Source organism: Rhinopithecus roxellana, chromosome 6, assembly GCF_007565055.1.
Source record: "Rhinopithecus roxellana isolate Shanxi Qingling chromosome 6, ASM756505v1, whole genome shotgun sequence".
Lineage (NCBI taxonomy): Eukaryota > Metazoa > Chordata > Mammalia > Primates > Cercopithecidae > Rhinopithecus > Rhinopithecus roxellana.
In genome coordinates this window covers 98,701,739-98,729,673 of record NC_044554.1, presented here as the reverse complement: position 1 = coordinate 98,729,673, position 27,935 = coordinate 98,701,739, and the positions used below count along the sequence as shown (strand labels likewise).

General features: G+C 50.6%; 1 protein-coding gene across 1 annotated transcript; it reads right to left on the bottom strand.

Moving 5' to 3' along the window:
• Nucleotides 1-10,410: 10,410 nt before the first annotated feature.
• On the bottom strand, nt 10,411-27,158 carry ZP3 (zona pellucida glycoprotein 3). Its single transcript, XM_030933338.1, has 8 exons — nt 26,677-27,158; nt 22,095-22,213; nt 19,307-19,410; nt 18,752-18,929; nt 18,245-18,362; nt 12,100-12,191; nt 11,833-11,969; nt 10,411-10,626 (listed from the first exon to the last, which is right to left on the bottom strand). Exons 1-8 carry the CDS (start codon nt 26,986-26,988, stop codon nt 10,412-10,414), a joined length of 1,275 nt encoding a protein of 424 aa, XP_030789198.1. The 5' UTR covers nt 26,989-27,158; the 3' UTR covers nt 10,411.
• Nucleotides 27,159-27,935: the final 777 nt, after the last annotated feature.

Genomic DNA, 27,935 nt, shown 5'->3' with positions numbered 1-27,935 from the left:
GTAGCATATCATCAAGAAGTAACCTTAAAAATGGACAACCAGCCACCCTCGGGGCTGCTCTGTCTATGGAATGGCCATTCCTTTATACCTCTACTTTCTTAATAAACTTACTTTCACTTTACAGACTCGCCCTGATTTATTTTTTGCGTGAGATCCAAGAACCCTCACTTGGGGTCTGGGTAGGGACCCCTTTCCTGTAACACTATCATTCTCAAGTTTAGTTTAGTTTAGTTTTGTTTTGTTTTAGAAACAAGATCTCACTCTGTTGTCCAGGCTAGAGTGCAGTGATGTGATCACGGCTCACTGCAGCCTGGAACTCCTGGGCTCAAGAGATCTTCCTACCTCAGCCTCTTAGGAGTGCTGGGATTATAGGCTTAAGCCACTGCATCCAAACTCAGGCCTTTTTTTTTTTCTTTTTAATATAAATTCTTTTTTTTCTTTTTGAAATGGGGTCTTGCTCTGTTGCCCAGGCCAGAGTGCAGTGGCTGGATCATATCTCACTGTAGCCTCCAACTCCTGGGCTCAAGTGATCCTCCCCGCTCAGCCTCTGGAGTAACTAGGACTACAGGCACTCACCACCATGCCTGGCTAATTTTTATATTTTGTTTGGTAGAGATGGGGTTTCACTATGTTAGCCAGGCTGGTCTCTAACTCTTGGGCTCAAGAGATCCCTCCACCTCAGCCTCCCAAAGTGCTCGGATTACAGGTTAAGCCACTGTGCCCTGCCCAAATTGATTCTTTTTTTATTTCACTTTTCCCCCTGTGATACAGCCCCAGGAGATCCTCAAATAAATTCTTAAAACAGTCTTATGACTCTAATGTCAGAAATCTTATCTACAGGAACAATGGTATGCAATGGTCAGGAACTAGTGCCACCTGACTTTTAGCAACAAGGAAGTGGGCCAAAATGCAGCCTGATTAATGCTTAATTATAACTCTATTTCTGTCCAGAACCCAGCACACAGTTCTTGTCACTCCTATGGGGATAGTTTCATTCCCATTGTAAATGAATATTCTGGTGCGTTGGTTTGGGATATATAGATTGTTCAAGAAAAGGGATCAAGCCTGGTGCAGTGGCTCACGCCTGTAATCCGAACACTTTGGGAGGCTGAGGTGGGTGGATCACCTGAGGTCAGGAGTTTAAGACCAGCCTGGCCAACATGGCAAAACCCCCATCTCTACTAAAAATACAAAAATTAGTCAGGCGTGATGGTACGCACCTGTAATCCCACCTACTCGGCAGGCTGAGGCAGGAGAATCGCTCGAAACCCGGGAGGCGGAGGTTGCAGTGAGCCAGGATCGCGCCATTTGCACTCCGGCATGGCCAACAAGGGCAAGAATCCGCCTCCAAAAAAAAAAGAAAGAAAGAAAAGAAAAGCACGCTTGGTGACTGTGCTAGGTTTTTTGAGATAAGTTTTTTTTTGTTAAATAAGAGCAATTTTGTTTAACTTGGGGGTTATTTAAAGATTGTTTCAAAATACGGATTTAGGAAGGAAATAGAAACAAGGTGGGAAGAAGACCAGTAAGTAGGAGAGATGTGAAGAAAAGTTATAAGTATGAGGATGTATTTTTGGTAAAGAAAGTTGAAAAGAGTAATTTTTCATTTTGCATAAGAGAGGACTTTGGTCAAAAGCAAGAGGAAAGGAAAGTAAATTTCTGTCCTAAAGTAGATTGCTAATATAAAAAAAGAAGTACGGGAGAAAATTGAAGGTTTAAGGAAGTTGTAGAAGGTTTGTGGAAGATTAATCTCATGAAAGGAATTTTGTGTGTGATTAAGCTGGCTGAAATTAGAAGGGGATTATTTATAAGATTTTTGGCCGGGCGTGATGGCTCATGCCTGTAATCCCAGCACTTTGGGAGGCCAAGGCGGGCGGATCACCTGAGCTCAGGAGTTCGAGACCAGCCTGCCCAACATGGTGAAACCCCATCTCTACTAAAAATACAAAAATTAGCCAGGTGCGGTGGTGCACACCTGTAATCTACCTACTCGGGAGGTTGAGGCAGGAGAATCGCTTGAACCTGGGAGGCAGAGGTTGTAGTGAGCCAAAATTGCACCACTGCACTAGCCTGGGTAACAGAGTGAGACTTGGTCTCAAAAAAAAAAAAAAAAAAAAAAAAAAATCCATAAATATAAGATTTTCTAAAAACTGAACTTTCTTTTATTTATTTACTTTTTTTGAGACAGTTTTGCTCTGTTGCCCAGGCTGGAGTGAAGTGGCGCGATCTCGGCTCACTGCAACCCCCGCCTCCCCAGTTCAAGTGATTCTCCTGCCTTAGCCTCCTGAGTAGCTGGGATCACAGGTGTGCACAACCACACTCGGCTAATTTTCGTATTTTTAGTAGAGACGGGGTCTCACCGTGTCGGTCAGGCTGGTCTCAAACTCCTGACCTCGTAATCTGGCCGCCTTGGCCTCCCAAAGTGCTGGGATTACACGTGAGCCACTGTGCCCGGCCCAAAATTGAAGTTTTTTTTTTGAGGCAGGGTCTCTCTCTGTCACCCAGGCTGGAGTGCAGTAGCATGATCATAGCTCACTGTAGCCATAATCTCCTGGGCTCAAGTGATTCTCCCACTTCAGCCTCCCAAGAAGATAGGACTACAGGTGTGCACCACCACACGTGCCTAATTTTTACTTTTAGTAGTGGTGAGGTCTTCCCATGTTGCCTAGGCTAAAAACTGAGCATTAATATCAAAAGTACACTGATGGATACAAGACCACAATTTGGGCCCCTATGTTGGAACCACAGGGTTTTTGTGGACCATTGATCTGCCCTTTACAAGAAAATTGTAAAAGATTTTTCTTTACCTTTTAGGTAACTGGCCTAGGAAACAGAGAATCTCTGTTTCATCAGGAATATTGGCCAGGCACGGTGGTTCATGCCTATAATTCCAGCCCTTTGGGAGGCCAAGACGGGCAGATCACCTGAGGTCAAGAGTTTGAGACCAGCCTGGCCAACATGCTGAAACTCCGTCTCTCCTTAAAATACAAAAATTAGCCGGTGTGGTGGCGAGCACCTGTAATCCCAGCTACTTGGGAGGCTGAGGCAGGAGAATTGCTTGAACCCAGGAGGTAGAGGTTGCAGTGAGCCGAGATCACACCACTGCACTCCAGCATGGGTAGCAGAGCAAGACTCCCCTCAAAAAAAAGTATTTATTGTGCTTTGTGTCTTTGAAATCTTTTCTCACTTTGGTTTTATTTCACAATGACCTGTGATCCTACTTTGATCAAGCGTTTTAAAACTTTGATATTTGACAAACTTTTCAAAAATCACAATTAAGGGAGACACAGTGGCACACGCCTGTATTCCCAACACTTTGGGAGGCTGAGGCAGAAGGATTGCTTGAGCCCAGGAGTTTGAGACCCACCTGGGCAACATAACAAGATCCCATCTCTACAAAAAATAAATAAAATTAGCTGCACATGGTGGCACATACCTGTAGACCCAGCTATTCTTGGGGCTAAGGTGGGACAATTACTTGCTTCAAGAGTTCGAGACTGCAGTGAGCTATGCTTGCATCCATGCACTCCAGCCAGGGTGACAGAGTAAGACCCTATCTCAAAAAAAAAAAAAAAATCAAAATTAAGCATTTTTGACTTCAGACTAACTTTAGGATGTTCCAGAGGACCCCTGAACCTCTCAAAGGATCTGCAAAAAAAGAAATATTAAACCAATTGGGCCTGTCTGATATATTAATTTATATGAGGCTGGGCACAGTGTCTAATGCCTGTAATCCCAACACTAGGAGGCCAAGGCAGGAAGATTGCTTGAGCCCAGGAGTTTGAGACCAGCCTGGGCAAAATATTAAGACCCCTGTATCTACAAAAAAATTTTTAATTTTTTTTTTTTTTTTTTTTGAGATGGAGTCTGGCTGTTGTGGGCCAGGCTGGCATGCAGTGGTGCCATCTCGGCTCAATGCAAGCTCCATTTTCCTGGTTCAAGTGATTCTCCTGCCTCAGCCTCCTGAGTAGCTGGGATTACAGGCACGCACCACCACACCTGGCTAATTTTTGTACTTTTAGTAGAGACAGGGTTTTGCCATGTTGGCCAGGCTGGTCTTGAAGTCCTGACCTCAGGTGATCCACCCGCCTCGGCCACCCAAAGTGCTGGGATTACAGGAATGAGCCACTGCGCCCGGCCAAAAAATTTAAAAAATTTAAAAATAAAATAAAAAATAAGGCCAGGCGCGGTGGCTCACGCCTGTAATCCCAGCACTTTGGGAGGCTGAGGCGGGCGGATCACGAGGTCAGGAGATCGAGACCAGCCTGACCAACATGGAGAAAACCCGTCTCTACTAAAAAACACACACTCACAAAAATTTAGCTAGGCGTGGTAGCACATGCCTGTAATCCCATCTACTCGGGAGTCTGAGGCAGGAGAATCACTTGAACCCGGGAGGCCAAGGTTGCGGTGAGCTGAGATTGTGCCATTGCACTCCAGCCTGGGCAACAAGAGCGAAACTCTGTCAAAAAAAAAAAAAAAAAATCCAAAACTCGAATGAAGAAACTGATGGGTTTGTGAAATTGCTAATACAGATCAGAGCAAGAATTACTTACAAGACTGAATGAACTGATGAAAAAGAATTACGGATCTTTTTTTTTTTTTTTTTTGAGACGCCGGATCTTTTTTTTTTTTTTTTGAGACAGAGTCTCACTCTGTCGCCCAGGCTGGAGTGCAGTGGTGCGATCTCAACCTCCGCCTGCCAGGTTCAAGCGATTCCCCTGCCTCAGCCTCCCAAGTAGCTGGGATCACAGGCACCCACCACCATGCCCAGTTCATTTTTTTTTTTTTTTTTTGAAATAGAGTTTCGTTCTTGTTGCCCAGGCTGGAGCGCGATGGTGCGATTTCGGCTCACTGCAACCTCCGCCTCCCAGGTTCAAGCGATTCTCCTGACTCAGTCTCCCTAGTAGCTGGGATTACAGGCGTAAGCCACCGTGCCCAGCTAATTTTGTATTTTTAGTAGAGATGGGGTTTCACCATGTTGGCCAGGCTGGTCTCGAACTCCTGACCTCAGGTGATCTGCCTGCCTAGGCCTCCCAAAGTACTGGGATTACAGGCATGAGCCACCAAACCAGGCCTGGATCTTTTTTTTTTTTTTTTTTTTTTTCACGGCAGGGTCTTGCTGTGTCACCCAGGCTGAAGTGCAGTGGTGTGATCATGGCTTGCAGCAGCCTTGAATTCCTGAGCTCAATCGATCCTCCCACCTCAGCCTCCCAAAGTGCTGTGTTACAGGTGCGAGCCACTAGACCCAGCTGAATTATAGATTTTTTTTTTTTTTTTTTTTTTGAGACGGAGTCTCGCTCTGTCGCCCAGGCTGGAGTGCAGTGGCCGGATCTCAGCTCACCACAAGCTCCGCCTCCCGGGTTTACGCCATTCTCCTGTCTCAGCCTCCCAAGTAGCTGGGACCACAGGTGCCCGCCACCTCGCCCGGCTAGTTTTTTCTATTTTTTTTTTAGTAGAGACGGAGTTTCACCGGGTTAACCAGGATGGTCTCGATCTCCTGACCTCGTGATCCGCCCAACTCGGCCTCCCAAAGTGCTGGGATTACAGGTTTGAGCCACCACGCCCAGCCTGAATTATGGATTTTTAAGGCTGCTTTATGTCAAACATTGCGGGTTCTTTTAATATTGTTTTCCAGATTTAAGGAATCTTTTTTCTTTTAAGCTTTGTATAATTTATAGTAATTTGGTAAAGTACTTTTGAAAACAAAAATGAAAACATTTGCTTTTCTTCTCTACCTGAACCCTCCAGAATTTAGAAGCAATTTACAATTATTCTTATTTTTACAGCAACATGGTTATTTGCATAGGTTCAGTAAGAATCTGTTCTCTGTCCAGGCACAGTGGCTCACACCTATAATCCCAGAACTTTGGGAGACCGAGGCAGGCAGATCACTTGAGATTGGGAGTTCAAGACCAGCCTAGCCAACATGGCGAAACCCTGTCTCCACTAAAATTACAAAAATTAGCCTGGCGTGGTGGGCATATGCCTGGAATCCCAGCTACTAGGGAGGCTGAGTCAGGAGAATCACTTGAACCGGGGAGGCGGAGGTTGCTGTAAGCCGAGATTGTACCACTGCACTCCAGCCTGGGTGGCAGAGTGAGAGTTTGTCTCAAAATAAAAGGAGGGCCAGGCATGGTGGCTCATGCCTGTAATTCCAGTATTTTGGGAGACCGAGGGGAGCAAATCACAAGGTCAGTTCGAGGTGACTATAGGGAGAAAAATTATGTTTCAATAGGAAAATGATAGTTTACCTGTTATTATAGTAACGTTCATTGTTTGAGTTATTTATCTACCTGTAGTCTGGATTCTTCTAGTTTTCTCTAATGTCTGGCTACAATCTCTAATGAAGAATGAGAACTGGCTGGGCGCAGTGGCTCATGCCTATAATCCCAACAACTTGGTAGGCCGAGGCAGGAGGAGCACTTGAGGTCAGGAGTCCAAGACCAGCCTGGCCAACATGCTGAAACTCCGTCTGTACTAAAAAAATAAAATAAAATTAGCCAGGCATAGTGGCATGCCCCTGTAATCCCAGCTACTTGGGAGGCTGAGGTGGGAGGATGGTTTGAGGCAGAGAAGTCGAGGCTGCAGTGAGTTATGATGGCGCCACTGCCCTCCAGCCTGGGCAGCAGAGTAAGACCCCATTTCAAAAAATAAACCCACACCCAAAGTGTTGGTTAACAGAGGTTTTCCAGTGCAATAGGAAGTTTCTGGAAACTTTAGGGAAAGAGGAGGATTAAGCAATGGAGTCAAGAGAAGCCTTAGTGGTTTTCCACTACCTTTCATTTCTAGTCTAGTTCCCCTAGGAGGCAGGCAGGCCACGCCCTCTGACATTGCTGCTGGAGGCCGTCGCTCCTGGCGAGGCCCATCTGGAGCTGGCGGGGAGCTGACACTCAGGGTCACATCTTAGTCATGACTCCTCCCCTCCCCTGACACAGCCACTTCCTCTTTCTGCTGAGGACAGAAATTGAATGAAGGACAAGCTCTCAGTGCAACCCCGAAGAACTTGAGTACAAGGAAGAGACGGGTGTTTATTGCAGGAACCGTTCCCTGGTGTGTCCTGGCTCATAGAACAGCTCCAACCACACGTGCTCGGATGCCAAATGTGCCATGAAGACCAATCCTCACTTTAATCCCGATGGAAAGAACTTCCCTGTCTGAACAGAGGGTAGTGGTAAGTAAACAGATTGTCAGGGGTAGAAGTGCCCATTGGACCCCAAGCCTGGAGCATTTTGCCAGAGACCTCTTGCGTGAACCATGATTCCACCAAGGGCTCTACTCATTCCCCCAAGCAGTCACGTCATCCCCTTATACAGATGAAGTCACCTGCTAAGCTAGAAGTGGCAGGAAGAAGCCAGGTGTGGTTTGTGGCTGCTTGGGCAGTTGAGGCAGGAGGAACGCTTGAGCCCAGGAATTGGAGTCCAGCCTGAGCAACATAGCAAGACCCCATTTCAAAAAGAAAAGAGTGGCAGTTAGGACTAGGACCTGGGGATAAGGCTTCAAGGATGTTTCCGAGCCTCCAGGCCGCATTCTCTGCCTTTCCAGTTGATCATCTCGACAGGGAAAGCCTACGGGCACATGCGTGTCCAGATGGGCCAGCATCTCCCTTATCCGGCCCATGAGGCCTCCCTCTCCAGGCCAAGCCCCACTCTTTACTAGGCATTGAGGCCTTCCATGCCCTCAGGGTACAGATTCTCCCCCTTTCTCTCCCCTCCCCCCTTTTTGAGACAGTCACACTCCAACACCCGGACTGGAGTGCAGTGGCATGACCTCGGCTCACTGCAACCTCTGCCTCCTGGGTTCAAGTGATTCTCCTGCCTCAGCCTACCCAGTGGCTGAGACTACAGGCACTCATCACACACCCTGCTAATTTTTATATTTTTAGTAGAGACGGGTTTTGCTATGTTGGCCAGGCTGGTCTTGAACTTCTGGCCTCAAGTGATTCACCTGCCTCGGCCTCCTAAAATGCTGAGATTACAGGTGTGAGCCACCACACCCACTTCCCCATGGTTATTTGAGGATTTGCTTCTGGATCACCACCTCCAGGAAGCCCACCTCCCCAACCCCTAGGCAATTTTATTTTTTGAGAGGGTCTTGCTCTGTCACTCTGGCTGGAGTACAGCAGGAGGCAGCAAGGCTGGGACCTGGGCAGTGAGCACAGCTCACTGCACCCTGGAATTCCTGGGCTCAAGTAATCCTCCAGCCTCAGCTTCCCAAGCAGTTGGGACTACAGGCATGTACCACTGTGCTCGGCTAATTTTTGTATTTTGTAGAGATGGGGGTCTCACCATGTTGCTCAGGCTGGTCTTGAACTCCTAGGCTCAAGCCATCCTCCCACTTTGGTCTCCCAAAGTGCTGGCCCAAATTACAGGCCTGAGCCACCATATCTGATCTTTTTTGAACCCCAGCCTGTTACTCCCCTACAGACAGATCTCACCACAACCTGCTTGAGCCGCGAGTGGCTCACCTGGAACAATCCCTTTGTGCCGCAAGTCCCTGGCTCAGGGACTTAACCTTAACCACTCAAATCACCTGGGGAATTTTTTTTTTTTTTTTTTTTTTTTTTGAGATGGAGTCTGGTTCTGTTGCTCAGGCTGGAGTGCAGTGGCACAAACTCGGCTCCCTAAAACCTCTGCCTCTCTCAGGTTCAAGCAATTCTCCTGCTTCAGCCTCCCAATTAGCTGGGATTGCAGGCACCCACCACCATTCCCAGTTAATTTTTTGTGTTTTTAGTAGAGATGAGGTTTCACCATGTTGGCCAGGCTGGTCTTGAACTCCTGACCTCAGGTGATCCACCTTCCTCAGCCTCGCAAAGTGCTGGGATTACAGGTGTGAGCCACCATGCCTACCCCACCCGGGGATTTAAGATGCAAATTTCTGGGTCTGGGATGGGGCTTATAATTGATACAGTTCCAACAAATTCTCAGGTAAGGCCAATGTTCACAGACCACACTTAGAGTATCAAAGGCCTTCCTGCTCTCAGTAGGTCCAAAGCTACCCAAACCTTGCTCTGAATGCACTATAGATATCTGTCTATACCCGAGTCAACATGCTGGAGCCCCTTGCCCTCAGCCAGACAGCAGGCCAGAGATAAGCGCCATGCCAGTTGCACCTGAGTGTCTTTCAGCTTTCAGTTTATGCCTAATCCTGCTCAGTAGGTGCCACCCCATGTGGCCCACAAGGACTGGCAGGCTCATAGCAAGTAGCCAGCCAGGCTGGGATGCCACAGTGAAAGTGAAATTCCCTGAGTGAGAATGGCTTGAGTTTGGGGCAAGGCTGGAGCCAGCTACTGTGGGAGGCTTCTCATCCCTCACGGGTACCATGAACACCTTCCCCAAAGTGGGCACAAGCTCCCTGGGTACCCCCCTTGGGGCACCATTCCCTTACTAAGTACTCCCAGGGACTATGGCCAAAACCTGGGTGGAGGGAAGCAGCCTGTTTAGGGAAAGCGACAAAGGTGGGGGGAGGTTGAGAAGCAGCTCCCCTCAGTGACAGTGAGGCCTCACATCTATAATCCCAGGGCTTTTGGAGGCCAAGGGAAGCGGATCACATGAGGCCAGGAGTTCGAGGCCAGCTTGAACCAGTTCCTACCAAAAATACAATAAGCTGGGCAGAGTGGTTCATGCCTGTAGTCCCAGCAACTCAGGAAGCTCAGGCAGGAGGATTACTGGAGACCAGGAGTTCCAGGTTGCAGTGAGCTATGATTCTACTACTGCACTCCAGCCTGGGCAACAGAGCCAGACCCTTCCCTCTCAAGAGGGACAAATCAAAACAAACCCAAAATCAAAGTTTCTCAGCCTTCCTGAGGCCTCCTACCCCCAAAGCAAAAGTGCCCACCTCAGAGCCACCTCAGGACCACTGGCTCATGACATGGGGCTGCCTCCTGGAATGGCTGGGGGTGCCAGTCACCCTTGCTACAGCATTGACAAAGTCATACCAACATGCCCTGAAAATAGCTTCAAGCCCAACGTGACAGCTAAGACTAGGCAGAAGCAGAGCTCCCATCACTGCCCTACCGGGAGGGCCCAATCATGACTGGCCTTCTGGCCTCTAGCGTCTGAACAGAGCTGGCTGCCTGCTTGCCTTGGAGAAGGGGGCCTGGAAGCTCCCCCCTCCCTTCTCCCATGTCTAGAGTCAAATCCATGGGGGCCAAAGATATGAGATTCTTTGCTAACCTAGAAGTAAGGTGGGTCCAGCCAGACTGACCTTCATCTAAGTTTCCATATTGGTTCCCACAGAGGTGATAGATCATAGTTGTCCCCAAGGATATGAACCCTGCCCTGTTTACACTAGCGGCACAGTAGTGCTTGCTGGACTGTGCTATGTGAGTGCACGGGGCTGGTGGTATACAGTCTTTCCCACCCGACACAGTCAGTACTAATTCTGATCTTCTATCACACAACCAGATATTGCTTTATTGGGAAACAGACACAGGTTGGGAGGCAGTGCGACACCTCCTGGTGAGAACCAGGATAACAGCGGTCAGAGTCAGAGATGCCACCACGGCCAGGCCTATGCCCAGCAGCAGCACAGAGGTGTCAGCCGGCAAGGCCCACTGCTCTACTTCATAGTCAGCACTCCTGTCCAGGAAGATCAGTGGCCCCACGGTGATATCTGCTTCTTCTGTCACTGTAGAAGGAAAACAAACACCCGGAGGTCATCTTAGTCCCTAACCAGGAATCAGGTTGGAGGTTTATTCTGCCTCAGTGGGCTGAACTAATATGTTGTCTTTTTTGTGTGGGTTAACAAAGTTTATAGACAAAAAAAAGACAGCTTTCTCGGCTAGGTGTGATGGCTCATGCCTGTAATCCCAGCACTTTGGGAGGCTGAGGCAGGCAGATCACCTGAGGTCAGGTGTTTGAGACCAGCCTGGCCAACATGGCAAGACCCCCATCTCTACTAAAAATAAAGTTAGCTGGGCATGGTGACACATGCCTGTAGTCTCAGCTACTTGGGAGGCTGAGGCAGACTAGCTTGAACCTGGGAGGCAGAGGTTTTAGTGAGCGGAGATCATGCCACAGTACTCCAGCCTGGGCAATAGAGCGAGACTCCATCGTGAGGGGCAGGGCAGGAGGAAGGAAAGTTTTCTCATACAGAGAAAGTAGGTCACCCAAGAGGGATTTCCCTAGTATATCGGGTCTTTTTAGTAGAGACAGGGTCTTGCTATGTTGCCCAGGCTGGTTGAGAACTCCTGGGCTCAAGTGATTTCCCTGGCCTCAGCCTCCCCAAGTGCTGGGATTATAAGCATGACCCAGCATTCCGGCCAGATTATTTTTTGAGACAGTTTTGTTCTTGTTGCCCAGGCTGGAGTGCAATGGCACAATCTCGGCTCACCGCAACCTCCGCCTCCCGGGTTCAAGCAATTCTCCTGCTTCAACCTCCCAAGTAGCTGGGATTACAGGCATGTACCACCACGCTCGGCTAATTTTGTATTTTTAGTAGAGATGGGATTTTTTCCATGTTAGTCAGGCTGGTCTCGAACTCCTGACCTCAGGTGACCTGTCCGCTTTGGCCCCTCAAAGTGCTGGAATTACAGGTGTGAACCACTGTGCCCAGCCAGATTATCTTAACAGCTGCTATATTTCCCCTACATGCCTAATGATGTCTCAGTAGAAGCCGAGGATGACAGCAGAGCTACCCTGGCTGCCAGAGGTGGAGGGCTGAGAGTCCTTCCTGCTTAGCCCCAGGATTTGTGTTAGGGAAAGGTAGCTGCAGGCCTAGGAGCAAACAGCTTTAATGGAGGACAAGGGAAAAGACCATCACCCTGAAATGACAGCAGATACCCTCAACTGAGTAGGGGACGATGAACAGCCTCTTGGCTGTCCTGTGACATACCATGCCTGCGGTTACGAGAAGCAGACCTGGACCACTGGCTCACGACATGGGGCTGCCTCCTGGAATGGCTTGGAGTGCCACAGTCACCCTTGCTACAGCATTGACAGATGTCAGCTGGGCCTTCCACTGGGAACCAGCTGAGATGAAAGACAAGCAGCTTAGATTTTTGTTGCCTGCAGGAAGCAGTTTGCTAATACATTGGGAGAAACAGACAAGGCGTCGCTGATTCAGTTTCTACCCCAGTCATGGAGCACCTGATCTCCTCACCTGTTGGAAGACTTGCTGAAGGAACAGGCTTTGTTGAGTTCATCTGGTTCCTGCTCAGCTGGGATGGTCTTCAGGTGGCAGGTGATGTATATCTGCAAAAGGAATAACAGCTATTTCCAGGCTGAGTTCCAAGCTGTGCCTGGGAGTTTAACATGCCAGTTATCATATAACCCTTAATCCTTGAAAGAGGGAGAAGGGGCTGGGCACAATGGCACATACCTATAATCCCAGCACTTTGGGAGGCCGAGGTGGGTAGATCACCTGAGGTCAGGAGTTCGAGACCAACCTGGCCAACATGGTGAAACTCCATCTCTACTAAAAATACAAAGTTAGCCGGGCGTGGTGGTGGGTACCTGTAGTCCCAGCTACTTGGGAGGCTGAGGCAGGAGAATCTCTGGAACCTGGGAGGCAGAAGTTGCAGTGAGCTGAGATCGTGCCACTGCACTCCAGCCTGGCTGACAGTGAGACTCTGTCTCATAAAATAAAAAGGGGGAAGGAAGAGCTTCATCTCTAAGATGGTCTAAAGGTTCACTTACCCAATGTTAGAGCAAGTAGCAACTAATTTTAGACTGAAATCCACCATTTATCATTCCCCGAATCTTTTCCAAACTTAATCATTGAGCATGCTTGACCCTGGGCTTGTGAGACAGGGTCTGTTACCCAGGCAGGAGTACAGTAGCATGATCATGACTCACTATAGCCTTGACCTCCTGGGCTCAAGGATCCTCCCACCTCAGCCTCATGAGCAGTTGGAATTATGAGGACATGCCACCACACCTGGCTAATTTTGGATTTTTTGCAGAGATGAGGTTTTGCCATGTTGCCCAAGATGGCCTCAAACTCCTGGGCTCAAGTGATCTGCCCGCCTCAGCCTCCCAAAGTACTGGGATTACAGGTATGAGCTACTAGTGCCTGGCCAATCCTTAGCTTAACTCAGCATTGCTAAACCCCTGCACCCACCCCCAGGTGACTGAGGTGGGTGGTGGACACCTTACTAGCAAACAGCTTAGCTGGGCTCCCGACACTGCCACCTGCCACTTGACTAGTTGACAAGCTACTTTTCTTCAGGGATGTAGTCACTGTATTGCCAGCTACGGCAAGGCCAAGTTGTTTGTGACCCGAGGTCCTTGGGCACACAGAAGCCTTTCAGACCTGCTCCTATGAGTTTCCATTTCAGACCTAACAGGTTTTGAGACAGAGTCTCACTCTGTCACCCAGGCTGGAGTACAATGGTACAATCTCAGCTCACTGCAACCTCTACCTCCCAGGTTCAAGGGATCCTCCTGCCTCAGCCTCCTGGGTAGCTGAGACTGTACACACCACCATGCCTGGCTTTTTTTTTTTTTTTTTTTTTTGCATTTTCTTGAACTCCTGACTTCATGGTCCACTCCCCTCAGCATCCGAAAGTGCTGGGATTACAGGCGTGAGCCACTGCACCTGGCCAGACTTAAGAGTTTGATGGAGGCCGGGCGCGGTGGCTCAAGCCTGTAATCCCAGCACTTCGGGAGGCCGAGACAGGCAGATCACGAGGTCAGGAGATCGAGACCATCCTGGCTAACCTGGTGAAACACAGTCTCTACTAAAAATACAAAAAAAACTAGCCGGGTGAGGTGGCGGCGCCTGTAGTCCCAGCTACTAGGGAGGCTGAGGCAGGAGAACGGCGTAAACCCGGGAGGTGGAGCTTGCAGTGAGCCAAGATCCGGCTACTGCACTCCAGCCTGGGCAACAGAGCAAGACTCCGTCTCAAAAAAAAAAAAAAAAAAGTTTGATGGCTCACTCCTTGGGCAAGCTTCCCCAGGCTTTTCTTCCTCGCATACGCCTCTGCTATTAGTCAAGCCTAGGTCAGCCTCCTTTCACCTGTAAGGGATATGATGACCAGAAGACTCACCAGGCTGACACCCTGACAGTCCTAGCCTCTGGGAAATGTTTACCCACATTTTTAGACAAGTACCAGGGAATGAACCCAATCTGAGCTCCTGCTGGGAGCTGAACGACCCCCTACCCAGGGAATAGTCAAGTGCCTGTAAGCCACCCCCCCCTTTTTTTTTTTTTTTCTGAGATGGAGTCTCACTCCATCTAGCCCAGGCTAGAGTACAGTGGTGCAATCTCAGCTCACTGCAGCCTCTACTGCCTGGGTTCAAGCGATTCTCTTGCCTCAGCCTCCCAAGTAGATGGGATTACAGGCACCCACCACCAGGCCAGGCTAGTTTTTGTATTTGCAGAAGAGATGGGGTTTCACCATATTAGACAGGCTGGTCTTGAACTCCTGGCCTCAAGTGATCCACCTGCCCCGGCCTCACAAAGTACTGGGATTAGAGGCATGAGCCACCGTACTCGGCCAAGCCTTCTCATCTTCAGCGGACATTCCATCCTGCCACTGGGGCTAGGGGCCATTTTGACAGAGACAGGACTCAGTCTAGCCTTGGCCCGTCCCCAGGTCAGTTTCCCTTCATATTCCAGGCAGGGCTGAAATTCCTCCTCGCTCAACCTCAGGTAGAGCATGGCAATTCTGCCACCTTCTAGCAGAAGTCCCAGAGCCACAAGCCTCAGTCACCACCTAGTGGCCAAGCGTACCAGCAGGGAAACTTGAAACCATGTAAATTCAGACTTTTAGAAACAAGCCAGTTTAGCAGTTCTCCGGCTGCCCATCTTAGCCACCTGCCCCGCAAGTAAGAAGCTTTGAAGGCCCTGTAGTCTATTCCAGAAAGGAAATGTACTTTCATCCTTAGCACCAGAAAAACATACTAGGAAGAAGCTAACTGGAGCCTAAGATCCCAGGGTAGTACCCCTATAGCGGCCTTTTAGAAGCAGGGTCTAGGCTGGGCATGGTGGCTCACACCTATAATCCCAGCACTTTGGGAGGCCGAGGTGGGTGGATCACCTGAGGTCAGGAGTTTGAGACCAGCCTGGCCAACATGGTGAAACCCTATCTCTACTAAAAAAAAAAAAAAAAAAAAAAATACAAAAATTAGCCAGGCATGGTGGCGGGTACCTATAGTTCCAGCTACTTGGGAGGCTGGGGCAGGAGAATTGCTTGAACACGGGAGATGGGAAGTTGCAGTGAGCTGAAATCGCGCCATTGCACTCTAGCCTGGGCAGCAAGAGTGAAATTCTACCTCAAAAAAAAAAAAAAGTTGGGTGTGGTGGCTCATGCCTGTAATCCCAGCACTTGGGACAGCTGAGGCAGGTGGGTCACCTGAGGTCAGGAGTTTAAGACCAGCCTGACCAACATGGCGAAACCCCATCTCTACAAAAATTAGTCGGACGTGGTGGTAGGCGCCTGTAATTCCAACTACTAGGGAGGCTGAGCCTATAATCTCAGCTACTTGGGAGGCTAAGGCAGGAGAATCGCTTGAGCCTGGGAGGCGGAGGTTGCGGTGAGCCAAGATTGTGCCACTGCACTCCAGCCTGGGTGACATAGTGAGACCCTCCAAAAAAAAAAAAAAAAAAAAAAAAAAAAAGCTGGGCGCAGTGGCTCACGCCTGTAATCCCAGCACTTCAGGAGGCTGAGGCGGGTGGATAGTGAGGTCAGGAGTTTGAGACCAGCCTGGCCAAGATAGTGAAACCCCATCTCTACTAAAAAATACAAGGATTAGCCGCACATGGTGGCTGGCACCTATAATCCCAGCTACTTGAGAGGCTGAGGCAGGAGAATTGTTTGCACCTGGAGGCAGAGGTCACAGTGAGCCAAGACCATAACACTGCATTCCAGCTTGGGCGACAGAGACCGTCTCCAAAAAAAAAAAAAAAAAAGCTAGTGGTAGAACCTAGATGGTGTACACATTGAAGTTGGTCGAGTTTTACAGCAAACACCCACGAAGATGTTGGTAATAGAATGTTACAAAAATGTGACACCAGACCCTACCCCGATAGAGTGAAGGTATGAGACTCTCTACAATCAGTATTTTTACAACCTCTCCAGATTAGTATAGAGCCAGCATTGGAAACCCCTACTTTAATCACTTCCTAATCACCTATTCTAAGCTCACGGCCCTGCCTCTCATCTCAGTGAGCTTGTTTAAAAGCTACTTGAGGCTGGGCATGGTGATTCATACCTGTAATCTCAGCACTTTGGGTAGGCCAAGGCGGTCAGGAGTTCAAGGTCAGGAGTTCAAGACCAGCCTGGCCAACGTGGTGAAACCCCGTCCTTATTAAAAACACAAAAATTAGCTGGGCGTGATGGTGGGCACCTGTAGTTCCCAGCTACTTGTGAGGCTGAGGCAGGAGAATTGCTTGAACCTAGGAGGCGGAGGTTGCAGTGAGCTGAGACCGTGCCATTGCATTCCAGCCTGGACTGTAGAGCGAGACTCCAACTAAAAAATAAAAGCTACCTGAAGCTGGGCACGGTGGCTCACGCCTATAATTCCAGCACTTTGGGAGACCGAGACAGGCGAATCACCTGAGTTCGGGAGTTTGGGACCAGCCTGGACAACATGGTGAAATCTTGTCTCTATTAAAAATACAAAAATATTAGCTGGGCACGGTGGTGGGTACCTGTACTCCCAGCTACTTGGGAAACTGAGGCAGGAGAATCACTTGAACCCAGGAGGCAGTGAGCTGAGATGGCATCACTATACTCAAGCCTGGGCATGACAGAACAAGACTCCATCTCAAAAAAATAAATAAAAGCTACCTGAGGACTGGGTACAGTGGCTTATGCCTGTAATCCCAGCACTTTGGGAAGGTGAGGCAGGAGGACTGTTTGAGGCCAGGAACTCAAGACCAGCCTTGTCAATAGAGCTAGACCCCATCTCCACAAGATAACTTAGTTGGACACGGTAGCATGTGGCTGTAGCTTGTCCTAGCTACTCAGGAGGCTAAGGTGGGAGGATGGCTTGAGCCCAGGAGGTCGAGGTTGCCCTGCACTGCAGACTAGGCATAGGAAGCCTCTTTCTCCAGAGGGCAAAAGACCCATGATTTGATTTTTACTTCTAACCACCTACCAGTACTTCCTGGCTAGATGTCGGTCCTTGAACCTGTACTTCGTACCGCATCCCTCCCCGCCTCAGCCATCAGAGGCAGTTCCCATCTTTATTCCTTCCTTCTCCTTCCCTCTTAGTGTCAATTGAACTTTCTAGTTTAGGTTCTCAAGGAGAGGCCCCAGACCGGCAGAACCAACACTTAAGAATGCAGATTCTATTTATGTATTTAGAGATGGAGTCTCGCTCTGTCGCCCAGGCTGGTGTGCAGTGGCACAATCTCAGCTCACTGCAAGCTCCGCCTCCCAGGTTCACACCATTCTCCTGCCTCAGCCTCCCGAGTAGCTGGGACTACAGGGACCCACCACCATGCCCAGCTAATTTTTTGTATTTTTAGCAGAGACGGGGTTTCACCGTGTTAGCCAGGATGGTCTCGATCTCCTGACCTCGTGATCTGCCTGTCTCAGCCTCCAAAAGTACTGGGATTACAGGCGTGAACAACCGTGCCTGGCCAAGAATGCAGATTCTAGGCCTCACTCAACCACCTGAAACAAACCCTGGGTTGGGGGGCCCAGTCTCAGTTTCAACAAGCTCTCCAGGTGAGGATGATACCTTCAGAATCAGCCTAGACTAGATCAAATTCAAGAGGCCACCCTGCCTAGTAAGTTCACACTGACCTTTGAATCTGGGGAAAGCCTCCAGGAAGGTTAACACCTGCTTTTTTTTGCGGGGGGAGTGGGGGGGTGGGGACAGAGTCTCACTGTTACTCAGGCTGGAGGTTCAGTGGCACGATCTCTGGTCACTGCAACCTCTGCCTCCCAGGTTCAAGCTATTCTCCTGCCTCAGCCTCCCAGGTAGCTAGGATTACAGGTACCCACCACCATGCTCAGCTAATTTTTTTGTATTTTCAGTAGAGTCGGGGTTTCACTGTGTTGGCCAGGCTGGTCTTGAACTCCTGATCTCAAGTGATCCGCCCCCTCTCGGCCTCCTAAAGTATTGGGATTACAGGCATGAGCCACCATGCCTGGCCTCTACCTCTTAAGGCTTCATATTGTTCACTCTTATGCTCGAAGGCCTCACTAAAGCTCATGGCTTTACTTGTAAGTTTGAGTTACTGGACAGAACTCTAAGTCATTTGCTTAAGGGTAGAGCTGGTGAGCAACCCCACTCAAGTAGGATATGAAGGTTGCAAGTCCAGCCTTCTTCCAGGCTGTTAAACCTCTTACCATGTTTCTGGAGTCATTAGCAAAGTGGAAGACATCCACTGTGAACTGGAGTGTATCTGACCCGGGTCGAGGAACTTTGAATGCAGAAGAGGCATCAGTGAGACCGTCGACAAGACAGCTTGGAAGAGAACAGAATGGTGTTAAAGCCAGACAGGTGGGCCAGGCACGGTGGCTCTTGCCCATAATCCCAGCACTTTGGGAGGCCAAGGTGGGCAGTTCACTTGAGGTCAGGAGTTCAAGACCAGCCTGGCCAACATGGTGAAACCCTGTCTCTACTAAAAATACCAAGATTAGCCGGGTGTGGTGATGGGCACCTGTAATTCCCAGCTACTGGGGAGGCTGAGACAGGAGAATCACTTAAACCCAGGAGGCAGAGGTTGCAGTGGACAGAGATCAAGCCTCTGTATTCCAGCCTGGGCTACAGAGTGAGATTGTCTCAAAAAGAAACAGGTGGCTCTAGGGTCATCTTGCTAGGAAGGTTCTCTAGGCAGGGAGTCCCGTGCTCACCCATGGAAGTCCACGATGGTATGATAAGGGGAGGCATTCTGGTCTGGTGTTGGTGTGGCCACGCAGTGGTCCACAAACAACCGCAGTGGCACGTGGCTGCCAGTGTGGATTTCTGCCTGGAGGTGGGCTGCATCTCCCAGGTGGAAGGTGGGGGACCTCTTCTCAGCGTTCCAGTTCTCTGAAAGACACAGCCAGCTGGGCATGGTTGGCTCATGCCTGTAATCCCAGCACCGAGGGAGGTGAATCACTTGAGGTCAGGAGTTCCAGACCATCCTGGCCAAAGTGGCAAAACCCCATCTCTACTAAAAATACGAAAGTTAGCTGGGTGTGGCATCACAAGCTTGTAATCCCAGCTACTCAGGAGGCTGAGGCAGGAGAATCTTTGAACCCCAGGAAGTAGAGACTGCAGTGAGCTAAGATAGCACCATTGCACTCTAGCCTGGAGGTCAGAGCAAGACTCCATCTCAAAAACAACAAACAAAAAGACACAGAAAAGGGCAGGGGTTTGAGATGGCCCAGGGCTTTCCACAGCTGTCCCACCCAGCCTTCTCTTACCCTCCATCAGACGCAGAGAGAAAGTCAGCTTTTCCTCCGAGAATACCGTGGTCCTGAAGGGCAACCAGGTGGGCAGGATGGCCTGGCTGCTCACATTGCCCTGCCTGAGAGAAGAACAGCAGCTGTGCACACCTGCCTCAGGTCACACTCACCTGGGCCCCCACTGATGGGGAATATCTCACTGCTACCCCACTACCTGCTACCCCACTACAGGATTATCAGCTATGGCCCAGCCAGGTAGCTGGCGCAAGATGGCTAAATAGACACCTTGAGCCCGAGGCTGCCCCCGGACCCTCCTGAACTTCTGCACCTGTGAGTGGCCCAGCCATCCTAACTGATGCTATGATGCTATGTGGGCTGCTGAAGACAGATACAGCTGAACCTAGGAGTTTGGTTTCTAGACTGAGATCTGCTCCTCCTTGAGCCCTGGATCTGAGTGCAGTAGCTCGTGCCTGCAATCCCAGTACTCTGGGAGATGGAGACAGGAGGATTGCTTGAGGCTAGGAGTTTGAGAACAGCCTGGACAATATAGCGAGACTATCTCTATAAAAAAAGAAAAGATAGCTGGGCATAGTATTTACCTGTAGTCCCAGCTACTCCAGAGGCTGAGATGGGAGGATTGCATGAGCCCAGGAGGTCAAGGCTGTGGTGAACTATGATGGCACCCACTACACTCCAGCCTGGGTGGCAGATTAAGACTTTTTTTTAAAAAAAAACCCAAAAAGCCACCACACATACTTTAGCCCTAGAGGTTCAGGTTTGCGGTCTGATAGCAGGCCCTACACAGTACTCCACAGGATGCTTGAGAGGGGAATCAGTTAAGGTCATCCTTTAGAGATCAAAGATAGGCCCTTAGGGTCTTGAGATGCTACTGAGAGCCTGAACCCACACCAGTGACTAGGAAGTCCATGGAAGCAGGTCTGGGTATCTGCAGATACCCACCCTGCTGACCCCACAGGATCTGCTGGAAGCAGCTATTCCAAGCGATGGATGCATCTATTGATAACCAGACTCAGGTATCTGGAGCCAGGTTAAAGCATCCCAGCCTAACAACTAGCCTCTGTAGTACTGCCTGCAGCCAATGGATCAGGTGAGCCGCCATCCTCAGAGGCCAGGCCCAAAGCTATTCTGAAGTCAGAGACTTCCATTGCCACAGGAGGGCTTCAGTCCCTCCCGCAGGCTGGGCAGCCTGCCCTTGATTCTTCCATCTCCACTACCCACATAGACACCAAGCTCCTCCAGTTGCTCTTAGCTCCTCTGAGTCAGCCTCTACAGCCCCTGCAACCATGGGTCAGGCCTCATCGAATTCGGTTTTCCACCCTCCCAGCTGGTTCTCACTGGTTCCCACTTGTCTTCTGCACCAGCCACCAGGTGACCCGGGTGGAGATTCAGTCCTCACCCATTCCAGGAGAGGCACCTGCGTGGAGGCTAGTGAGCCCATCTATCTGGCTCCCTCATTTCCCTAGTCCCTGGGCTCCAGCCCCTAGGCTGCATGTCACCTACTAAGGGCACACTGCCCTCCCGTGGGGTATGTGGCCACATGGCTCTGTCCAGGCTATCTCAGCCTCAAGGTCCCACTCCAAGATCCTGTTCTAGGATAACCCCTACCATGACCCCTCCCAGGGGCATGGCTCATCCCTCATGTCCTGACTGACATCAGCTCCCTACCCACTTCACACTAGCCTTTTCTTTTTGAGATGGAGTCTTGCTCTGTTGCCCAGGCTGGAGTACAATGGTGCCATCTCAGCTCACTGCAACCTCCGCCTCCTGGGTTCAAATGATTCTCCTGCCTTAGCCTCCTGAGTAGCTGGGATTACAGGCATGCACTACCACACTCAGCCAATTTTTTTGTATTTTTAGTAGAGATGGGTTTCACCATGTTGGCCAGGCTGGTCTCGAACTCCCGACCTCATGAACTGCTCACCTTGGCCTCCCAAAGGGCTGGTATTACAGGCCTGAGCCACCACACCCAGCGGCATCATCTTATACCCACTCCCAGACTGGTTCAAAGGCAGGGACAAAGTACCCTGCACCCCATGCTGAGGCCAGCACAGGACCCAGCGTTGTCCCTGGGAGCCACAGTTTCTCTTCCCACTTCAGAGCCTGAGTTCACAAGCACATGCTTGATGCCAGGGCCCCGAGGACCACAGAAGAGTAGGCCACCACTGCCCAGGTCAGATTCTAGAACCCAGCCTAGCACTATTATTTGAGATGGAATATCGCTTTGTTGTCCAGGATGGAGCACAGTGGTGCAATCTCGGCTCACTGCAGCCTCTGCCTCCTGGGGTCAAGCAATTCTCCTGCCTCAGCCTCCAGAGTAGCTGGGATTACAGGCACCCGGCTAATTTCTGTGTTTTTAGTAGAGATGGGGTTTCACCATGTTGGCCAGATTGGTCTTGAACTCCTGACCTCAAGTGATCCACCTGTGTCAGCCTCCCAAAGTGCTGGGATTACAGGCGTGAGCCACTGCACCTGGCCCCAGCCTAGCACTATTGGAAGGCCATTTCTGAACCCTAAGGAGGGCACAGGCTGGCATAGTACCACCCCCAGGGCTGGGCAGCTCTGCAGCTTCCGCTAAGCTGCAGTCAGGCTCCTGATGCTCTTCTGGACTCAAACTAGACTCAGCAAGACCCCCAATCCCGCCCAGGGTAGTAACCACAGCTGCAAATGCTTCCATAGATAATTCTAATAGCCATGCTGCAAGCTGCCACCAATAGCCAGCCCACTTGCCTGCAGCCACACCCAAGGTGCTTTTGCACTAGGAGCCATGAGTCAGTCCCACACTGACCTGGGGTAGTGGCACTCGATGGGAATCTCTGCGCGGTTAGTCCTCACGATGGACAGGTTTCCCACAGGGCGGGGGTTGTGGAGCAGGAAGGTGCTGTACACCAGGGCATCGTCAGTCACCTGGAGGAAAGGTGAGAGGTTAATGCTACCGGCATCACCTGCCTGGGTGTAACCAAGTCATACATGAGTATGCAGGGAGGGCAGCCCACAGGGGGACAGAGAGACCACAGGGTCAAGGCCAGGTGTGGTGACTCACACCTGTAACCCCAGCACTTTGGGAGGCCAAGGATTGCTTGAGGCCAGGAGTTCGAAACTGGCCTGGGCAACATAGCAAGACCCCCATCTCCAAAAAAGAACACAGGCTCTGCCACTGGTTAGTAAAGAGGCAGGACAGGTACTGTCTTTGTACCTCAGAATCTACTTGACACAGTTGACACCACCTCAGGCAGCCTGGATCAACCACATGGCAGATACCATGCAGCACCCAAGCAATAGAGGCATCAGGATACATGTTTCCCTTCTGACACTCCCCCTCCACACCCTCCAATACATAGTTTCCTCTTTCAGGAGAGGCCCAGGGCTAAGATAGCCCCCAGGAAGGAGCCAGGAAGTACCCAGCTGTTAACACTTACCAGCTTCTGGCTGGGTGCTGTGTGGCTCACACCTGTAATCCCAGCACTTTGGGAGGCTGAGGCGGGAAGATCACCTGAAGTCAGGAGTTTAAGACCGGCCTGACCAACATGGTGAAACCCCATCTCTACTAAAAATACAAAATTAACTGGGCATGGTGGCACATGCCTGTGATCCAAGCTACTCGGGAGGCTGAGACAGAAGAATCGCTTGAACCCGGGAGGCAGAGGTTGCAGTGAGCTGAGATTGTGCCACTGCACTCCAGCCTGGGCAACAAGAGCAAAATTGTCTCAAAACAAAAACAAACATCAGCTTCTAACCTATTCAAGCCCATTTCACATAAGGTGGGGGAGACTGGTTCAGAGGTTGCCCGAGGCAGGAAGAGCACAGGTGAGTGCTACTGGGAAAATTTGCATCGTCCAATAGGGCTGCAGAAGACAGGGCCTGCCTGGGAGATAGTTTTACAGCAAACACCTATGTTTGAAGATGTTGCTAGAATATTAGAAAAATGTGACACCAGGCCCTATCCCAGTAGAATGAAGGTACGAGATGCTCTTCGAGAATCAGTATTTTTACAACCTTTCCAGGTGATTAGCATAGAGCCAGCATTGGAAACCCCTCTTTTAGTTACTTCCTAACCACCTTTTTTTTTTGAGATGGAATCTTGCTCTGTCAGCCAGGCTAGAGTGCAGTGGCATGAACCCAGCTCACTGCAACCTCCGCCTCCCAGGTTCAAGCAATTCTCCTGCTTCAACCTCCGAGTAGCTGGAATTACAGGCATGTGCCACCATGCCCAGTTTAAAACAAAGAAGATACAGGGTTTCACCATGTTAACCAGGCTGGTCTCGAACTCCTGGTCTCAGGTGATCTACCCGCCTCAGCCTCCCAAAGTGCTGGGATTACAGGTGTGAGACACTGTGACCAACCCCTAGCCACCTATTCTAAGCTCACTATCCCCACCTCTCATCTCAGGGAGCTTGTTTAAAAACTACTTGAGGGCTGGGTGCAATGGCTCATGTCTGTAATCCCAGCACTTTGGGAGGGATGAGGATTGCTTGAGGCCAGGAAGTCAAGACCAGCCTAGGCAATAGAGCTAGACCCCATCTCTACAAAAAGATAACTTGGCTGGGCACAGTGGCATATGCCTGTAGTCAGTCCCAGCTATTCAGGAGGCTGAGGCGGGAGGATGGCTTGAGCCTAGGAGGTCAAGGTTGCCCAAGAGCCCAGGCGGCTGCCTGGCCCTGACCCAACTAACTCGATCTTCAGGGAAGTCCTAGACCTTATTAGCAAATGCCCCAGCACAGACAGAATCAGCATAGTTCATGGAGCCCCTTATTCACAAGTTATTACCATTTCAGGGCAGGAGGGCATTCAATTAAGCACTGGGCCCCACAGAACTGCACAGGCTGTATACCTGGGAAGCTGGTCTTGGCTGTAATTTTTTTTTGAGATGGAGTCTCGCTCTGTTGCCCAGGCTGGAGTGCAGTGGCACAATCTTAGCTCACTGTAACCTCCACCTCCCGGGTTCAAGCAATTGTCTGCCTCAGCCTCCTGAGTAGCTGGGATTACAGGTGCCCGCCCCTAACTTTTTAGTATTTTTAGTAGAGATGGGGGGGGGGGTGTCACCATCTTGGCCAGGCTGGTCTTGAACTCCTGACCTCATGATCCGCCCACCTTGGCCTCCCAAGTGCTGGGATTACAAGCGTCAGCCGCAGGTGATTCTTACCAGGCAGAACTGGGGAACACACCAGAGGCAGGAGTTTGCAGGCTTTGCTCCTCATTGCAGTCACTTGAGATCCTTAATACCCACAGCTGGTCCCACACCCTTTCTATTTTAGCAGCCTGGACATCAGGGTTTTTAGAAACCTCCACAGGTGGGTTTTGTTTGTTTGTTTGTTTTTAAATAAAAGAGGGTCTTGCCCTGCCTCCCAGGCTGGGATGCAGTGGCACAATCGTAGCTCACTGCAACCTCCAAATCATGGGCTTAAGCAATCCTCCCACTTCAGCCGCCCAAGTAGCTGAGACTACAGACAGGCACCACCACACCCTGTTAATTTAGGTTTTGTGTGTGTGGTTTTTTTTTTTTTTTTTGGTAGAGAAGTGGGTCTCATTATGTTGCCCAGAGTGGCCTTAAACCCCTGGGCTCAAGTGATCCTCCCATCTCAGTCTCCCGAGGTGCTGGGATTATAGGCACCAATGCACCCCAGCCTGGGCAATAAGAGCAAAACTGTCTCAAAAAAACAAAAACAGCCAGGCACAGTGGCTCATGTCTGTAATCCCAGCACTTTGGGAAGCTGAGGTGGGAGGATCACGAGGTCAGGAGTTCGAGACCAACCTGGCTAAGATGGTGAAACTCCATCTCTACTAAAAATACAAAAAATTAGCCGGGCGTGGTGGTGGGCGCCTGTAGTCCCAGCTACTCGGGAGGCTGAGGCAGGAGAATGGCGTGAACCTGGGAGGTGGAGCTTGCAGTGAGCCGAGATTGCGCCACTGCACTCCAGCCTGGGCGACAGAGAGAGACTCCGTCTTAAAACAACACAAAACAAAAAAATACCACTTATCAGCTTCTAACCTATTCAAGCCCATTTCACAGAAGGTAGGGGAGCCAGGTGCCGGGCTCCCCAAGTAAATCTAAGACATGTTTGTGAGCCTCTAAACTAGAATAATTCCTCAACTCCTGAGCTCTCTCTGGCCTCCCTCCCCAGGAAAACAAGGGCCCTGAGTCCTCAAAGAGAGCCCAGGAGACCACACTTAAGACCAGAGCTCTGGCCGGAGGGCTCCAGGGGCTGGACTTGCCCCCACCCCGGGCAAACTATTGGCAAGGAGGAGCCAGGTTCCCCTGAGTCGGGAGAAGACAAGCCCTCCATGGGGCAACAGGAACTTGGTCCAGGAGATCAGGGTTCAGCTGGGGAGCTGTGTGTCCAGCCCTGCCCTGCCGTAAGGCCTCTCCTTGCAGCCTCTTTCCCCACCGGCCAGGGGAAGGGAGGTCTGGCCTGAATTTCTTGGTCTTTTCCTGCCTGTACCTCAGGTTAAGCCCTCCCCGCTTGGAGCTGCCCCCAGGAACCCACTGGAGCTTTATAAGGTCTTCAACACCAAGGTTATGATGCCCCCACCCCCATACCACTTACCTACGTGGGATTTTATTTATTTTTTGAGCCAGAGTCTCGCTCTATTGCCCAGCCTGGAGTGCAGTGGCACAATCTCAGCTCACTACAACCTCTGCCTCCTGGGTTTGAGTGATTCTCTTGCCTCAGCCTTCCGAGTAGCTGGGATTACAGGCACACACTACCGTGCCTGGCTAATTTTTGTATTATTAGTAGAGACAGGGTTTCACCATGTTGGCCAGGCTGGTCTCAAACTCCTCAGCCTCCCAAAGTGCTGGGATTACAGGTGTGAGCCACCATACCAGGCCCCAGTTAGTTTCTTTGAAAGCTTTATAAGAGGGGTCTACACTATGTTGCCCAGGCTGGCCTCAAACTCCTGCCTCAAGTGATCCGCCAGCCTTGGCCTCCCATAGTGCTGGGATTACAGGCATAAGCCACTGCACCTGGCCCACTTGTTGCTTTTAAGATAATACTTTGGGTCTCTTCAGAATGAGTTTCTAATGCTCCAAGCGTTAGAAACAGCCCCTTAGGCTACTCACAGGGCTGCCCTATCACGCATGCCTGTGAGTGTCACAAACCCACCTGAGTCAGAGTGGTGTGGCTTGGGCCAGCCTGAAGTGCCCTGCCACCTCTGGCTCCACCCCACCTACCCAGTGTCAGCAATCAGAGGCAGGAGCTGTCCTAGGCCCGGTGCCCTCAGCGCCCAGCTTCAGGCCTCAACTGGGTCATCTCCCCACCTACAAATGAGAGGGATCCACCCAACCCCACCTCTCACCGCCTGTGGCCACACTCCCCATCCCTGGCTGCCTCGAACATCCTCCCACCAAAGCCGGGGCCGCCAGCCTCTACCTGCATGCTGCTGCCACACTCGTGGAGTCCAACCTCAAACCTGACCACATCCTCGGTGTCCATGGAGACCAGAGGCTCACAGGCCTCCGGACCCAAGGTGAGGTCAGCAGCCCTGATGAGCTTCCCGGTGCCAAAAAGGTCTTTGCTGACCATGACCATCAGGGTGGCCTCCCGACACTCCACCAGTATGGGCTGTACGGACATCTCAGCACGGCTGGCTCCACCCTGCAAGAGCCAGAGGGGTTGGGGGTAGCACAGCTCGGTGCTATCCCAGAGCAGGAGGCAGATGAAGAGCCTATAGCTCAGCTCCATGGCGCCTGCAGAGCAGCGGGCAGTCGCCACTGGCCGTCTTATACCCGTGGGATGCTGGCTGCTGCCACCTGGGCTCTCAGCTGCCTCCCTTCCCTAGCCAGCTGGGCCCTTGTTGCATAAAGCGGTTCCCATCCAGCAGCATCAGTAACACCTGGGAGCTTGTTAGAACTGCAAACCCTCAGCCCTCACCCCAGCCTGACCACAGTAGAATTTGGCTTTTAGCTTGGAAATCCCCCATGTGTATTCACGTCAAAGTTTTTTTTAGCTGTTTGTGTGTGTGTGTGTGCGCGTGTGTTTTTTTGTTTTTATTGTGTTGTGTTTTGTTTTGAGGCAGAGTCTCGCTCTGTTGCCCAGGCTAGTGTGCAGTGGTGCGATCTCGTTTCACCACATCCTCCACCTCCCAGCCAGCTTCAAGTGATTCTCCTGCTTCAGCCTCCCGAATAGCTGGGATTACAGGCAGGCATGCACCACGCCCGGCTAATTTTTGTATTTTTGGTAGAGACAGGGTTTCACTATGTTGGGCAGAGTGGTCTCGAAGTCCTGATCTCAGGTGATGCTCCTGCCTCGGCCTCCCAAAGTGCTAGGATGACAGGTGTGAGCCACCGGGCCTGCCTGGCCCACTGGAAAGTTTTTAGCTTGGAAATCCTCACGTGTATTCATGTTAAAGTTTGCAAAGAGTGTGCTGGCTGCCTGGTGCACCACAATGTATCACAGCTTCCCTCCAATCCCCTGCTGGCCCTGCCCTTAATAAGCTCACAGTCCGACAAGGGAGCTGTCCCAGGTCTGTATGTGACACAGGATAAAGCCCTTGATTGAAGGGTCACGGGGATTAGATCCGAGACATAAGGAGCTCATTCCAAGTGTGAGAAAAAGGAGGCAGTATCAATTAGGAGACAGAAGGAATTTCATGGGTCTCTGCCTTATTTTATGGGAGGCCGGGTAGGTCA